The sequence below is a fragment of the Leucopleurus acutus genome (assembly GCF_964270905.1).
Source record: "Leucopleurus acutus genome assembly, chromosome: 6".
Classification (NCBI taxonomy): domain Eukaryota; kingdom Metazoa; phylum Chordata; class Mammalia; order Artiodactyla; family Delphinidae; genus Leucopleurus; species Leucopleurus acutus.
This window is the reverse complement of record NC_139149.1, coordinates 32051867-32065880: the sequence shown is the minus strand read 5'-3', so window position 1 is coordinate 32065880 and position 14014 is coordinate 32051867. Positions and strand designations below refer to the sequence as shown.

Genomic DNA, 14014 nt, shown 5'->3' with positions numbered 1-14014 from the left:
ACTTTAAAAAAAAAATTGTAGGAGAAACTAGCATTTCAAGAGATATATGAGACCATTTGGAGGTTTTTTATGCCAGCATGGAAAGTGAGGAACAGCAGTTTTCTTGTATGTGTTATTTCATTGGACAGGGTAAAAAAGTAAGCCATAGAAGGAATCTTAATAGCTCACATAATCCACTCCTGTTTTCATGCTAGAGTCTCTCTAAAAAAAAAGAAGAGGTGGGTGGTGGTGTCTTGAATTGCAGTCTATAGGTTCTCACAGAAGAATCTTTTTATGGTCCTCAGATATGCTTGAATCCCCTAAAACCAAAAGGTTAAATATTGATCTGAAGTCTATCAGAAAGGTCAACACTTATAAAGTTAAAAAGAAAAATTCAAGATTTTGAAGTATATTTTTTAAAGTGATACATTTCTGATTGTCAAATTCTTATAATTAAAATATTTTCCTTCATATTTCAGAGCAATAATTAACTGTGTAGACTAAATTGAAGTCAGCCTTGAAGGAAGAAGACACAGATAACATTTACTCACAACCAGTTCTAACTTTGTGTAATTCTTAGCTACAGACAAGGTTTAGAATATGACACTGGAATGAGAAAAAGTGATGATAAACTAGGAAAAGGTCAAATTCTAGTTGAGAATGATAGCTTGAGTTACAATGCTTAATGCAGTGGACTGACTCTGGCCTCTACTCATTCTTTTTATTGGCAAAGGTTCTTGGAAAAAGTCTTAGGTCATCATCAGGTTTGAACAATGGCCAAAATGCCTATTTAAACAAAAGAAGGAAGTGAAATTTCTTGGTACAGATATAATTTACCAGTTGCTAATGGGAACATCATATAAAAGATACTTTGAAATTATATAATGAATATTAAACTTTTAGAATGCAGGATTACATGTTCCGGGATCCACTCACTATAGCATGTAGGCCAACCGCCAACCACTCCCATAATGCCCTTCTTCTCAGCCTTGATAGACATGTATGCGTTATGTTGAACCATGCACCTAGAATGCCCCTCACTAACTTCCACCTTCGTCCTGTCCTGCCTCTTTATCGAAGGCTTTGACTACACAATCATTGCACTATAAATATGGGGTCAAATGATATAAAATAAAAAATGATTTAAATATATATACTTTAAAAATACTTGATAAAAGGATGAATGGACCAGGAAAAGTTATATGTACTCTTTATTTGAAATAATGTGTTTAGCCACTAGATGTCACCCTTTTTAAGCGACAAAGTTTACTTGACAAAGTTTACAACATCAACAGCAGTTACGTTCCACTATAGGGTAGAAGTTGTTACCATCGGAATTAGTCCCTCTGATATCACATAAAAAGAAGCTTTAACAACAGACAAACGAAGAAACAACAAACAGGCTTTCCTGTAAGAAGGGCTACATGAGTCAGACTGAATTGAGTCGTCAGTCTCCAAAGCCAGATAGTTAAAATGCAACAATAGTTAATAACATATAATTTTCAAAAAAGTTAAAAGCATGGCTCTCATACAAATATAAAATGAACACATATAAAGATCTCAATCAACTCATTAATTAGCAAGGGAGCCAATTAAGATGGTGAGGCCAGTATGAGAGAGAATTCAAGGAATAGAGACTTACAGGGTCAGTCTGAGCTTGGCAATAGGTACAAAACGGTTTAATGTCCCCAAGGTCACAAGCTGTAATCTTTAAGGCTATGTTTCCTGCTTGAGAGAAATGGTCTCTACTAGGCAAAATTCTACAAGTTAACATGCAGCTTCACATTGAGGCAACAAAATACTTAGCCTACATGTATGGATCACCTGTCATGCTTCAGTGGCTATGCTAAGTGCTTTCCATGCATCATCCCATTTTAATCTCACAGTAATTGCCTATGAGGTGAATGCTGATGTTATCTTTATATAGAGGCTAGAACACTATGAAGTCAAGGACATTCTTCAGGTTATGGACCAGCAAGTGAGTGATCAAGCTGGAATGTAAATCTGGTCTGTCTGCATGGTCTTTCTCCTGGGAGCATAAACTTAACAATTGCTTACTGGGTCTAGAGGATGTGGGATTCTACAAGATGAGGCACATGCGAACACACTACAACCCCTCCACCCTCTCCAGTTCCTCATCCATGAAAGGCAAATAACGGTGAAAGAAATCTGAAGTTCAATAGAGATGCTGTAAAATCAGTTAAACTGCTAATACTTGCATTCTCTAGAATTTGTGTAGATTACTTACCCTCGCTTCCCTTTGCTGATTCCTCTATTGCAATTTAAATAAGTGGAGAGTTGGAGATGCTCAAGGTAGTGAGTCTTCACGCAAAAGCAAGCAATACCTTATATACTGTCTATATGGAAAACACTTATGCTAGGTAAAATGTTATCAATGTGGTTTGCTAAAAATGAAAAAGAGACCTTTTAAAATATGTATCGTATTCCTATAATATAATATATGCTTTATATTCTTTTCAGAGAATTTGGGACAAGGGGAGAAATCTAATGTACTGACAATATACTCAAGGAAGATGTCTGCCTAACAAAATACTTGCCTTGTGGAAATTTTAGACATAATTAAATGAGCTATAGAAAATCATCTTAAATTTGTAAGATTTATATGCACAGAATCTCAAAAATGTGAGGTGCTCCAAGTTTTATTACTAATTCACGTTCAATTCTTATAACGATTATACCACTCAACCAGTGACTGAGAAGATTCAGAAAACTAATCAAATGTTATTATATTACCTATTAGGAGTCTAGACAGTCTCCTCATCACCTACACTCTGATACAACTTTGAAAGGATTTTTTTTACAGGATATTATTTCTTTATCTCCATACCAGATTTAAAAAATAGAAACACTTAAGAGTTCCCCAGTCAAATAAAAATGTGTAAATTTGTTGGTGTATCACATTTGCATTTATACTTGCTCTAAAAAAATGGAGTGCTATATAAAAATTGAAAAGTATTTCTTTTTATGTAGTCAGTCTGTTGTTCAGTGTTCAGCTTCTTCAGTTTTCATGGATTATAAAATTTTTTAGGACAGAAGATACTCCTTACAAGACCATTTTATAAGTTTCCAGCTTTAAAGGTAGATGTAATTTTAATAATCACATACCACTTTGAAGCTCTATTAGGCACAGCTCTAGTTGCCTTTGATTTATTCATCAATGTGAGAAACCTGAAATTTTCTAAAGTCTAATTTTTGAAAAAAAGTTAAGTAGTCTCTTCGCATTAAACCATCTGCTCTGCATGATTACAGGGACTCATTTTTAGCCTTGAAGCTTCTCTTTTGTGATTAAATTTCTTGTTCAACCAAGAGAACTCTTTGGAAACCATTTATTTCCGATAAAGCATATCATTGTCCATAGAGTAGTAAAATAATTATAATCAGTCCAGATTCTTATTGGATAGCATCTTAAAGAGCTCATGTAAATTTAGCATATTATTAATGCAAGTTCATTTATTCATCACCAAAGAAGAATCTAAAGATAGTACTCACGCAGGTTTAATTGTATAGGCATGCTTTTCATGGACAAAGGCACCAGCAAGACCTCCTGCTCCTGAATTTAAATACTGGATTAAAAAAAAAAAATACTGGATTGAGAATAAATTAAACTGTATGGGTTTACCTAAATATGTATGACAAAAGTAAACAATGTAATAATTTGACTTTTTTGTTATGAAACCAACTTTTGACAAGATCAGAATGTGTGACTATTTGAACTTTTATAAAAAACAGAATTTAGAGTTACCTTGTTTAAAGAAAAAAAAATGAAACATAGCATTATTAATCGAGAATAAATAGCTATTAATTTTTTAGCCAAATTTTGCCCCAACTAGTAGATAATAGTTCCAGTGACATTTATCTCATTTCAGAGCTCATTCATTTCAATTATTTTGTCACAAACTATTTAAATAATAATAAAAGATTATATTTTTAAAACACTTAAATTTAAATAAAATTGGTTTTATATCCATGCTCCCTGTCAATTAACTTGTCTTCAAATGTCAGTACAAAGTTGATTCCATAAGAATTATCTTTGCTTATGTAGAAATTTCACAACATATCAACAAAAAACTCAGATCAATTTAAATTAAGTTCTAAGTGTGGAGCTTTTTTTCCAGAACCTCCTGACTTTTACAGAGCAGCCAGGGAATTGAAGGAATAGTATTCTATAGAGGATGGAAATAGCAAAATTTAATAACCTATACTATTCTATCATGTGCTCTACAGTTAACTAGAGTCAGAAAATACAGTAATGAAAGAAATGGAGGTAAGTAATTCAAATACTTAAAATTGGCCACTGATCCAGTTTTACATTTAGATTAATGTCAATATGGAATAAAAGAATAAAAATATATTAACTAGTTTGTTGATACCTTGTAGGAGCACCAGCAGGCAAAATCAACTCCCCACTCATGTAAGTGGAGTTCAACATTTCCAACTGCATGTGCCAGATCAAAGCCAACCAAACAACCCTGTGGAAGAACATAATAAACTTTGAATTCACTTAATGATTTGAAATAGTAAAGACAGTATACTTAAGAAAATCTTTGACACACTGCTGTACCATAAATATAGTTCATCCTTTGGTACAGTGACCCACAAAGTATGAGTCACAAAATCCTGGGCATTCCCAAGACCCTTTCAGGTCAAAACAATTTTCATACCATGAAGAAGACATTCTTTGCCTTCTTCACTGTGTTGACATTTGCAATGATAATGCAAAAGCAATGATGGGTGAAATTGCTGGCACCTCAGCACAAATCAAGGTAGTGGAAGCTTGTACTGTCATTGTGTGTCAAAGCCATTCAGTTACAGCATAAAAAAGTTAATTTCACTTCTATATATCCTTGATAAAAGTATAAAACTAATACATTTATATTAAATCTCAATATCTTAATTTTCCTGTTTTTAAGATTTAATGTGGGAATTATGCATAAGACATTTGACCATATCCTGAAGTAGGATAGTTGTCTCAAAGTAATGCACTTATACAATTATTTGAGTTGCAAGCTGAATTAGCCACTTTAGCTTACTGGAAAACCGTTTTTGCATGAAAGAGCAACTTATATACAAACAATAGTAGGTCATACTTAGGTATTTGACAGACATATTTTGGAAAATTAAATGAGTCTGTCAATTTAAGGAAAATAACTCACAGGATTTGTTGCCAAGGAAAAAAAGTAGTTACCAAGATAAAGTAGAATTTTGGAAAACTTGTATCCACTTTTATGAATATGACCATTTCCCAGTATTTAAAGATATTTCTGATGAGTTTAGAAGTAATATATAATTTTTAAAAGAACATATACTGAAATATGTAAATATCAATATTTGTAAAATATGATAATAATGAACCAATATTTTCCAAATGACCAATGCTTATTGTTACATATCATGCATGGATAAAAGATCTATTCAAAATGAAAAATCAGCCAATGGATTTTAATGTAACAAAGCATAGAAAGATCAGTGATTTGGTTTCACATTTCATACCACAACTCCCAAGAAGTTCTCACTTGTCAAATTCTGGTGTAGTATCAAAGATTATTCACAATTAACTGAAAAAGCTATTAAACTACTTTTGCTTTTTCTAAATATATATCTGTACAAGGTCCAATTTCATTCCTGTGGTTCACAAAGGAAAAAAAAAAATCAAGAGATTGAATGCAGAAGATATATAAAACCAGTTGCCTGCTATGAAGCCAAACAGTAAAGATCTCTATCTATATAAAATATCTGCCAAATATAAAACATTCCTTTTATTGTTTCTTTTAGAAACTACAGTTTTGCTTCCCTAACAATATATTATTTATGTCAATATGTAATGGGTTTGCCACTTTTGTCCTAAAATAAATAAGTAAATGTATTTTAAAATTCTGTTTTAATTAGAAATACAGTAAATATAGATAGATAGATATAAACAATATTAAAACCTCTTTGAGGTGATCAGTGATTTTTAAGAATGTAAAAGGTTTGCATTACTAAAAAGTTTGAGAACTGCTGCTTTAGTATATCCTGTTAACCTGAAGGAGTTAATAAAATTTTCAGTTTATCACTTAACCCCACATCATGTCATTTAATTTGATCAAGTCTATGCATGCTGTAGTAAATTGCCTTAGTGGTTCCGATTCTACGTCCCTTCCTGTATCCATGTCCCTTGCCACGTAACTTTTCAGTTCCTTCACTGAGAACAGGGTGCAATTCTCCGCCACTGGGATCAGTCAGGCGACTTGTTTTGAGCAAAGGGACATCAGCACATATAATACAAAGAGAATGTCCTAATCACTTGAGTGATGAGGCTTGCTCTCTCTTGCCCTCTGCCACCTATATGAGAAGGACTTGCTTCGGCCAACCTACTGGCCCAGATGGAAGATGAAAAAATTGTGGATCAGAGTCATCCTCCCCTGGGCTCAGCCTGGATTCTACTCACCCACATTCTCTTAGTTGGCCAGAGATGCATGAGTGACCTCAGCTGAGATTAGCAAGATCCCTGCAACTAAGTCCTGTCTAGATCAGTTGACACAAAGGTGACCCATAAAAATGATGCTGTTTTTGACTCTATACTGTGTTCTCCCTGTACATTGACTTGAGACCCTAACAGTCTCTTACTATCTGACTCTATTCTGTCTCAGTTAATGACATGAATTTTTTTAAAAAGCTGATAGTTAAATGGGGGTGATAGTTCACTTTGCAAACGTGTCTTACCTCTGAGTTCTTCTGTTGTTTGCTTACTAAGAGCAAACATAATAATTACATTCTTAAAACTTGTAGACTTCCTGCAACTTCGAAGAAACACATCTATGGATTGAAGTTTTTGAAGTAAATAATTGCAGAGGTACCAGTTTTAGATTGTTCTAACACCTCTTAAGAATAAATAACCCCAAACTGCTATTACAGGTACTTTCCCCAGAACAGAGGAATGCAAACCATGACCTGTTCTTTTTTTTTTTTTCTTTTTTTTTTTCATGACCTGTTCTTAATGAATAAAGTTGTATTTGAGCACAACAATCTCATTTGTTTAGATATTGTCTATGGCTGCTTTTGCAAGCACAAATGAATCACTGCAACAGAGACCATATGAACGAAAAATTCTGAAACATTTGCTATTTTGCCCATTACAGAAAAGATTTGCTGACCCCTGCCCTATAGCATTGGTTTCCATAGAGAAACTCAATATATTGGGGAGTCAGTTAATTAGAAACCTTACTGTAATGTGGCCAGAACTAGAACATCATAAAAGAAAAAGTTCTTACAGGTATTTTGTTTCTAAAACACAAAAAATGAGCAATACATGTCATAAAAATATGACAGATGCTTCATGCTAACACAAATTTTTGAAGCAATAGAAAAGAAATACAGTTAATCTCCATCAAGATTTAGAGGTCATCAAAACTGAGGTTTGCAGACTAGGTTCAATAGATATATATACAGAGACATACATATGTGCAATTAGTTTGTATTTTAAGATACACTTTTAATATTGAAATTAAATTTGGGGGAAAAAAGTCCTGAATTTAAAATTCTCTTTTTTCTCACCAACACATCCAATTAAAGTGCTTTTTTAATGAAAAAATTTTTACAACTTAACTTCTCTTAGACAAGTTTTTACAACACAGCTTTTCTTAGAAAACTCAAGGAATAAAAAGGCAGCACTTTTATTTTATTATCAATTATTTATAAAGAATGGCACAATGAAGAAACCGTGAAACTTCACCTACTGTATCCTGTTATTAAAAGCTCTGTGGTCACATCTGTGGCACGATGTAAAATAATCACTTGTGGCTCCTACAGTATGTTTTAATGCATGTACAATTCTTTCCCCATGGGTGGCAGAGAACATAAATTATTAAAATGTGACTGTTTTTAGGAAATGACCATAAGATACAAACTTGCATGAGATCATCACAAAGCGATTTTACAAAAGTTTCACTAGATGGCAGCATCTTAAAAATAAAGAAAAAACTAATAGTTCTCCAAAACCTCTGTATAGCCATGCAGTTAACATTTTCATTATTTTACGAATAAGAGTAGGTAAAACAATATGAATGTGTGAAAACAGACCTCATCCTTGAGTGCATACTTTATGTAATTTTAAAAATAGAAATCAAATATTTTTCAACAGATTTTTATTAAAATTACCCACAATTGCTCAGACTCTCATTGATACAAGGACAGCAGCGGTGTTCAGCCACCGTGTCACCTGGCTTTACAGTCAGTCCCCAAACTATGGCAGTCTTCTAACCATTCGGACTACTTCCAGCCTTCTAACCATTCAGACTACTTCCAGCCTGCCTTCTTCCAATGAACTTTCTAAATCATACATTTGGTTATAAGACTTCCTGGGTCCCTTCAAAGATCTCCCCATTAACTTGAGAATGTAACTCATTTTCCTTGGTATGGCTTTTAAAGACCTTTATGATCTGGTTCTTTCCAGCTTTCCTGTCCCGGGTGCCCTACACGTACTTTCATTTATTTGCATAAACTGTTCTCTGTCTCGGGTATTCTTTCCCTCCTCATTTGCCTGGGTAGCTCAAATTTTGATCACAAGATAACTTCCATAGGAAGATACCTTTGCCAAACCCTCTTGCTTCTCTCATCTTACAGCCCTGGTTGCATAAATCTCTTGTAGCAATTTTCCAGTCTTAAACTGTCTTCTATTTTTATATAATATGAACTCAAATAATTCAATTGTTGAATAAATAAGTAAAAAAACAAAGTCATACAATTGTCAATAAATACTCTGTAAACTGAAGCTAAATGTTAAAATATTATTTGATATCCTTTATTTCTGTTTCAATTTTATTGCATAAACCATTTATTCAGGCTTGGCATATTTTAAAATGAAGTTTCTTGGACAGTCAAAAGTAGTTTAAAATATATTTAAAATCCCTTTCAATAAAACAAGGAATATCATGACTTTTTGTCTTTGCCATCTTTACTAGCACAATACTAAAAATTTTTCTAACCAGTGGAATAATACACAGGGTCTGTGCTGAGATTTCCAGGTAAAGAGCTAGATCACTGTGTCTCAAATTTAGTTTATTATTTGTTTATTAATTAAAATGAAATATGGAATAGTACAGTTTAATTTTATCCCTTGTAGCATTAAAGTCCTGATAACTTTATTGATTTATTCTATAACAGATTGGCTTTAGACAGATATTATTAGTTTGTTCTTTCTTCACCAAAAAAAAAAAAAAATCCTATAAATTATGAAGACCATCAATAAGTAGCAAATTTGGTGGGAAAAGGGTTAATTATATATTTGTAGCTATACACAGAACTGAAAGTCAGCTTGTATGCATTTGTGTGTTCAAATAATTGTTAAAATAATAAAATACTTAAGATAGGTAAGTAGCCTTTGTCTTTGAGCCAATTGAGTAAGCGCCCAGGTTACTTAGGAGGTACCTGCAAGAGATGCCTGTCACACAGCCTGTGGTCATTCATACATACCAGCTGGGTGCATGTCCAGACTTCAGTGGATGCCCTTGGCAGTGGCATTAGCATCATGGTGGGTAAATTACAGGGGCCTACAAGTCCCTTCAAGGCTAGTAATTGGATACTAGTAATAGGAGTGTGACTTCTCTCGTGGCTGTTTATGGGAACTACAGTTTCCACACCATACTAAAGAGATCTTTATGTATTCTAAATATCACTCCTGTTTTGATCTAAAGTCACAGGAAACAACTGAAGAAGTACATTGCTATAAATTTGAACAATATTACCTTAAATAGAAAAACTGATGGGAAAATTTGAGGACAGTGAACAAAACTTTTAAAAAATGATAGGAGTGTGTGTGTATGTGTGTGTGGTTGTTCAACTCTACATAGATGATATGGACAAATGGTGGATTAATAACAACAGGTTGGCTAGTTAGCTTTGATTCTGGGATTTCCCAAGGAAGCTCACAGTTAGGGAGGTGTTGTTGACTTGTATTGGGGAGGGTGAAAATGAACAAGAAGCACATGAAAGGTGGTAGGGTTTCTTGCCATAGTCTTGAAGCACTAAAATTTGTAAAATTCATTCAAGTACTATGATTCAAAAAAATCCACAGATGCTAAGTTAAAAGAAAAAAAGTAATACCTAGTAAAGATCTCTGTAAGAGGGGCCTCTACCATCTCTGTAAACATAGTATATCATTTCAGAGTGAATTTTTATTGTGAAAGTCTTTCCTTTCATCCTATAATTTATTGTGGTCTTCAAATATCCTTCTCACTTTTTTTTTTTCTTTTCATCCAACTCTGGTTATAAGCAGGAACTATGCATTATTTCTTAATACTGTGTTTACTCTGCACTTAAAGTCAATATGTAATTTGTATTACAGTTTCCTTCCCCAAATTATTTAATACAGCTGTCTACTGTTTTTTGAAATACTATGTTAAGCCTTCACTTATTTATATCAATAGTTTTATGGGAGTAACTGTTCCTCACTATTAAAACATAAAGCAATACAAAATGAGAATGAACTTTCACAAGTTAAAAGGGACAAAACACAATCTTCCAAGTGGAACTGCAGGGAATATTTTAGAAATCAAGTAGCTTGGCAACCAGAACCAAAACTTAAAATTTTCTGTAAGGCAGAACCTGAATGCTACTCAAAGTTATTTTAGTCCTGAGGCTCTTATAGATAATATATGATACCAGAAAAACATAAGTAATCAGCATATGTACTGCAGGAGAAAAAAAATACACACAGTATTCCATCCAGGAAGCTAGTGACTTGATAATTCTAAATGTTCATATTAAGTTCAGCAGCAAACACGAACAGAAAGAGGAAAAATTGGGAGGGTAGACAAGATTCTACCCGAGACATATGATGAATTACTCCAAGGTTAAGGTCTAATAATTTCAAATGTATCTTCTATCAAAATATTATTTTAAAATGCAAGTGTACAGAGAAGGATGGTATCACAAATAACCCTTAGTCTACATGATAATTTGAGTAAGAAAGCTCCCCCATTGTCCTAGAGCTATTGATTGATGGTATTTATGCCAAAATGTGTATACAGCAGAGACAACAAGCCCTGATAAAGTGAACATTGTTCTGTGCCTCTCATGTGGGCTATTGCTAGGGATTTGGGGAGCCATGACTATACTTCTCGGTTTCCAGAGAGCTTAATTTGGAAAAAGATAAGATATCGAATAAGAGAGAGTTTTGAATCAAGAAAGAGTCTTTCATGACAAAGGTTGTGCATAGATATCAGGGAATTAATTAAATTAAAAACGAGTACCTTTAACTTGAAATCAAAATGAAATCAGAATGAATGCTTTCACTCGGTGACTTAAAAACTCTGGTTTGGATTCAAGGGTAAGCTAAAAAGTGAAAGTAGAATCAATTCTGAAATATTCATTTATTTGTCAACCTGTGCAAATTAGACTAATACAGTATTAGGATTTTATTACCCACTTATATCAAGCCATACTTCCATATTTTCAGAAAGTATAGTAACTTATAGTTACCCAAAAGAAAATATGAAGGAAGTATCCTGTTGGAAAAGTAAAGTGACGGGGTGGAAATTTGGGAAGAAGATGATGGACACAGGAAAACTAAGGAGCTTGTCTTTGGATGGAAACCTTGGAGTCCTGAATGGGGTGGTAGAACTCTACTCAGGTGCTGAAGATGGCCAACCTAGTGCATTTTTGGAGGCCTTTCTGGGCTCTATTTATGTAACAGGAAATGGAACCTGAATGTTTTTTGAAATTAATATATAACTCAAGGTGCCCTTTGTTTAAATTCCAGAAGTGTTTTAGCTGTGGAACTTACACAGCAGGCCACGTAGCCCATGGGGAACACTGGCAACCAGAGTCTGGAATACTAGCTATGTCCTAATAGCTATGTCCCCTAGTTCTGTGAACAGATGCCTGGAGGAAAATGATAGCTTCCGAACTTGAGTGGGAAATTTTCCCCACACTATCTGACTTCCTCTTGAATTTGCAATATGTGGTTTTGACCCAATCGTAAGGTAAAATGAATTGGAGCATATATAACTCTGTTTTTTGTGGTATTAGACTGGATTGATTTTCTAAGGCATTTTCATGGATTTGTTTTTACCCTTGTCGAGCATTAATACAGTCTAAAGCAGTTTTCTATATATATGTCTCTATGTCCCATATGATTCTTTAAAGGCAGACACAGTGGGGTTTTTCTTAATCTATTTTCTCTCTGTCTCCCTCGCTCTCTCTGTCTCTCTCTCCCCCTCTTAAATCCTGGAAACTGATATTAAGTGAGGGGTCAATATACCTGTGAAACAATGAAATTTCTTGAGAATACTCTGCAACTCAGCTACCATTAGAAGGTTCAGTGGACTTCCTGTTGAAATTCTCCCTATTGTCATGTAGATTAGCTTCCCAGTCATATAGGAGTTTGTAAGCTCTTAATTAGAGGGAGGGCACCTGCAAATACATCTAAAGGCCCTGAAGAGCTGCTAACAGGAATGACAATGGGGCAATCATTGGTGGGAGCTATTGCCAATAGAACTACCTAAGAGAACCATCAGAAGGAGACCCACCAGTGTCTTGGGGCATCTCTTAAAAAGAGCGGTTGGGAAGAGTGGGTTAGAGGTTCCGAGTTGGGCCACTATTGAATGCTGGCACTGAATAGAATCTTATTCAGCAATAATTCTGTTCCTTATACTTGACATCTAGGGGCAAAGTAAAAATTGTGGTTTTCAATATTCTCTAAACTGAAGAGACAGTTATATCAACCATAAAGACAAAGGTTTCAGGCTCCCATGGAGAAAAATAACCAAGAAAGAGGGCTATATGTATTTTCTTTGACTTTCCAAATGTTGAGACCTCTTTGCCCTTACACAATCAGTTTACAAATATAAAAGGAGAAAATATAGTGGAAAGAGAGGTATGGTATCAGCGCCAGACTCCAAGTCTAACCTTTACTGGCTGGCTAAGTCAGCTTGAGCAACTGCTTAACTTCTCTTGGACTCAGTTTCCTCAACTGAGCCATGGGAAAAGCTCCCTATTAGGGTAGCTGAGAATATTGTAAATACTACATGCCAAGTGCCTGAAGCACAGTAGGTCATCATCAGCACCTAGTATTATTCACATTTGTACAAAGCACTATTGCAGAAACTAGATTCATCCTTTTAGCCTGGCTTTTTAAAAGTAAATATTGATGAGACTGGCAAATCCAGAGATGAGAAGTAGAAAGTGGGGAGTGTTAGGAGCATTTTGCTAATGAAATTTAAGGAGGGAGGTATCAGTTAAGAAGGTTTGAGACAGAGCTAAGAGCTAACAGCTACATGGGGAGAAAGAGTAAAGGATTTGAGAGAGAGGAAAAGCAAAAAAAAAAAAAAAAACCTTGAGACCCTAAAGTGTTGTGTAATTTACAGGTAGAAATGTCTTACTATCTAATAGAGTGTGCTTTCAAGAGTAAATTTCAGCTATTTCTTTTACCAGGAAAAAACAGCAATTGTCTCCTCTGTTTATGGTCGGAAGTAAGTACAAAACCAAAGAAGAAAAATAAAACAAATCAAGTAACACTCTTCTCTTCTGGAGTCTTTCTCCAGCTGGCAAGGATCTCACACAAAATATAGTTTGTTTGATTTATTTCAGATACTCAAGATGGGAAAAATAGCTCAAGGTAATTTTTCAAGCTTAATTTAGTTCATTTAATATTTAATAACTTAATGGAGCAGTCTGCATGCCCTAAGTGTGTCAAAGAGTAGAAATGGAGTTTGAAAAAGAACTCAAATTTTACAAGTATTTTGATTTTTAGAGCAATTGACCATTATAAGTAATTCTTCAGAATTTTCTGATTCTAATTAAATGGGAGCATAGTTATATCTTTTATGCAATGTGTGATCCATAAAATCAGCCTAATCCATTCTTGCTGATAACACACATTTATCCATTCACTGGCCAAACAGGTATGCACTTAATGATAAATGACTATGTATGTGTAAAGCACTAGTATAAGCCTGTGAAGTTTGTAGGGTCCACCCTCAATCAGTCATTGAACACACTATTGACAAAAGCTTCCTAAATTTCATAGTTAAGATAG

General features: G+C 34.2%; 1 protein-coding gene across 3 annotated transcripts in view; it reads right to left on the bottom strand.

Annotated features, from left to right (window-relative positions):
• The window catches only part of KYNU (kynureninase), a 92264-nt gene that overhangs the window by 30300 nt on the left and 47950 nt on the right, over nucleotides 1–14014 (bottom strand). For all 3 annotated transcript variants that reach the window (XM_082841314.1, XM_082841315.1, XM_082841316.1), the window contains 2 exons: nucleotides 4371–4469; nucleotides 3490–3563 (listed from right to left, as the gene is read on the bottom strand). In XM_082841314.1, coding sequence (XP_082697440.1) covers nucleotides 3490–3563; nucleotides 4371–4469 — 173 coding nt within the window. The remainder of the gene's footprint in view (nucleotides 1–3489; nucleotides 3564–4370; nucleotides 4470–14014) is intronic.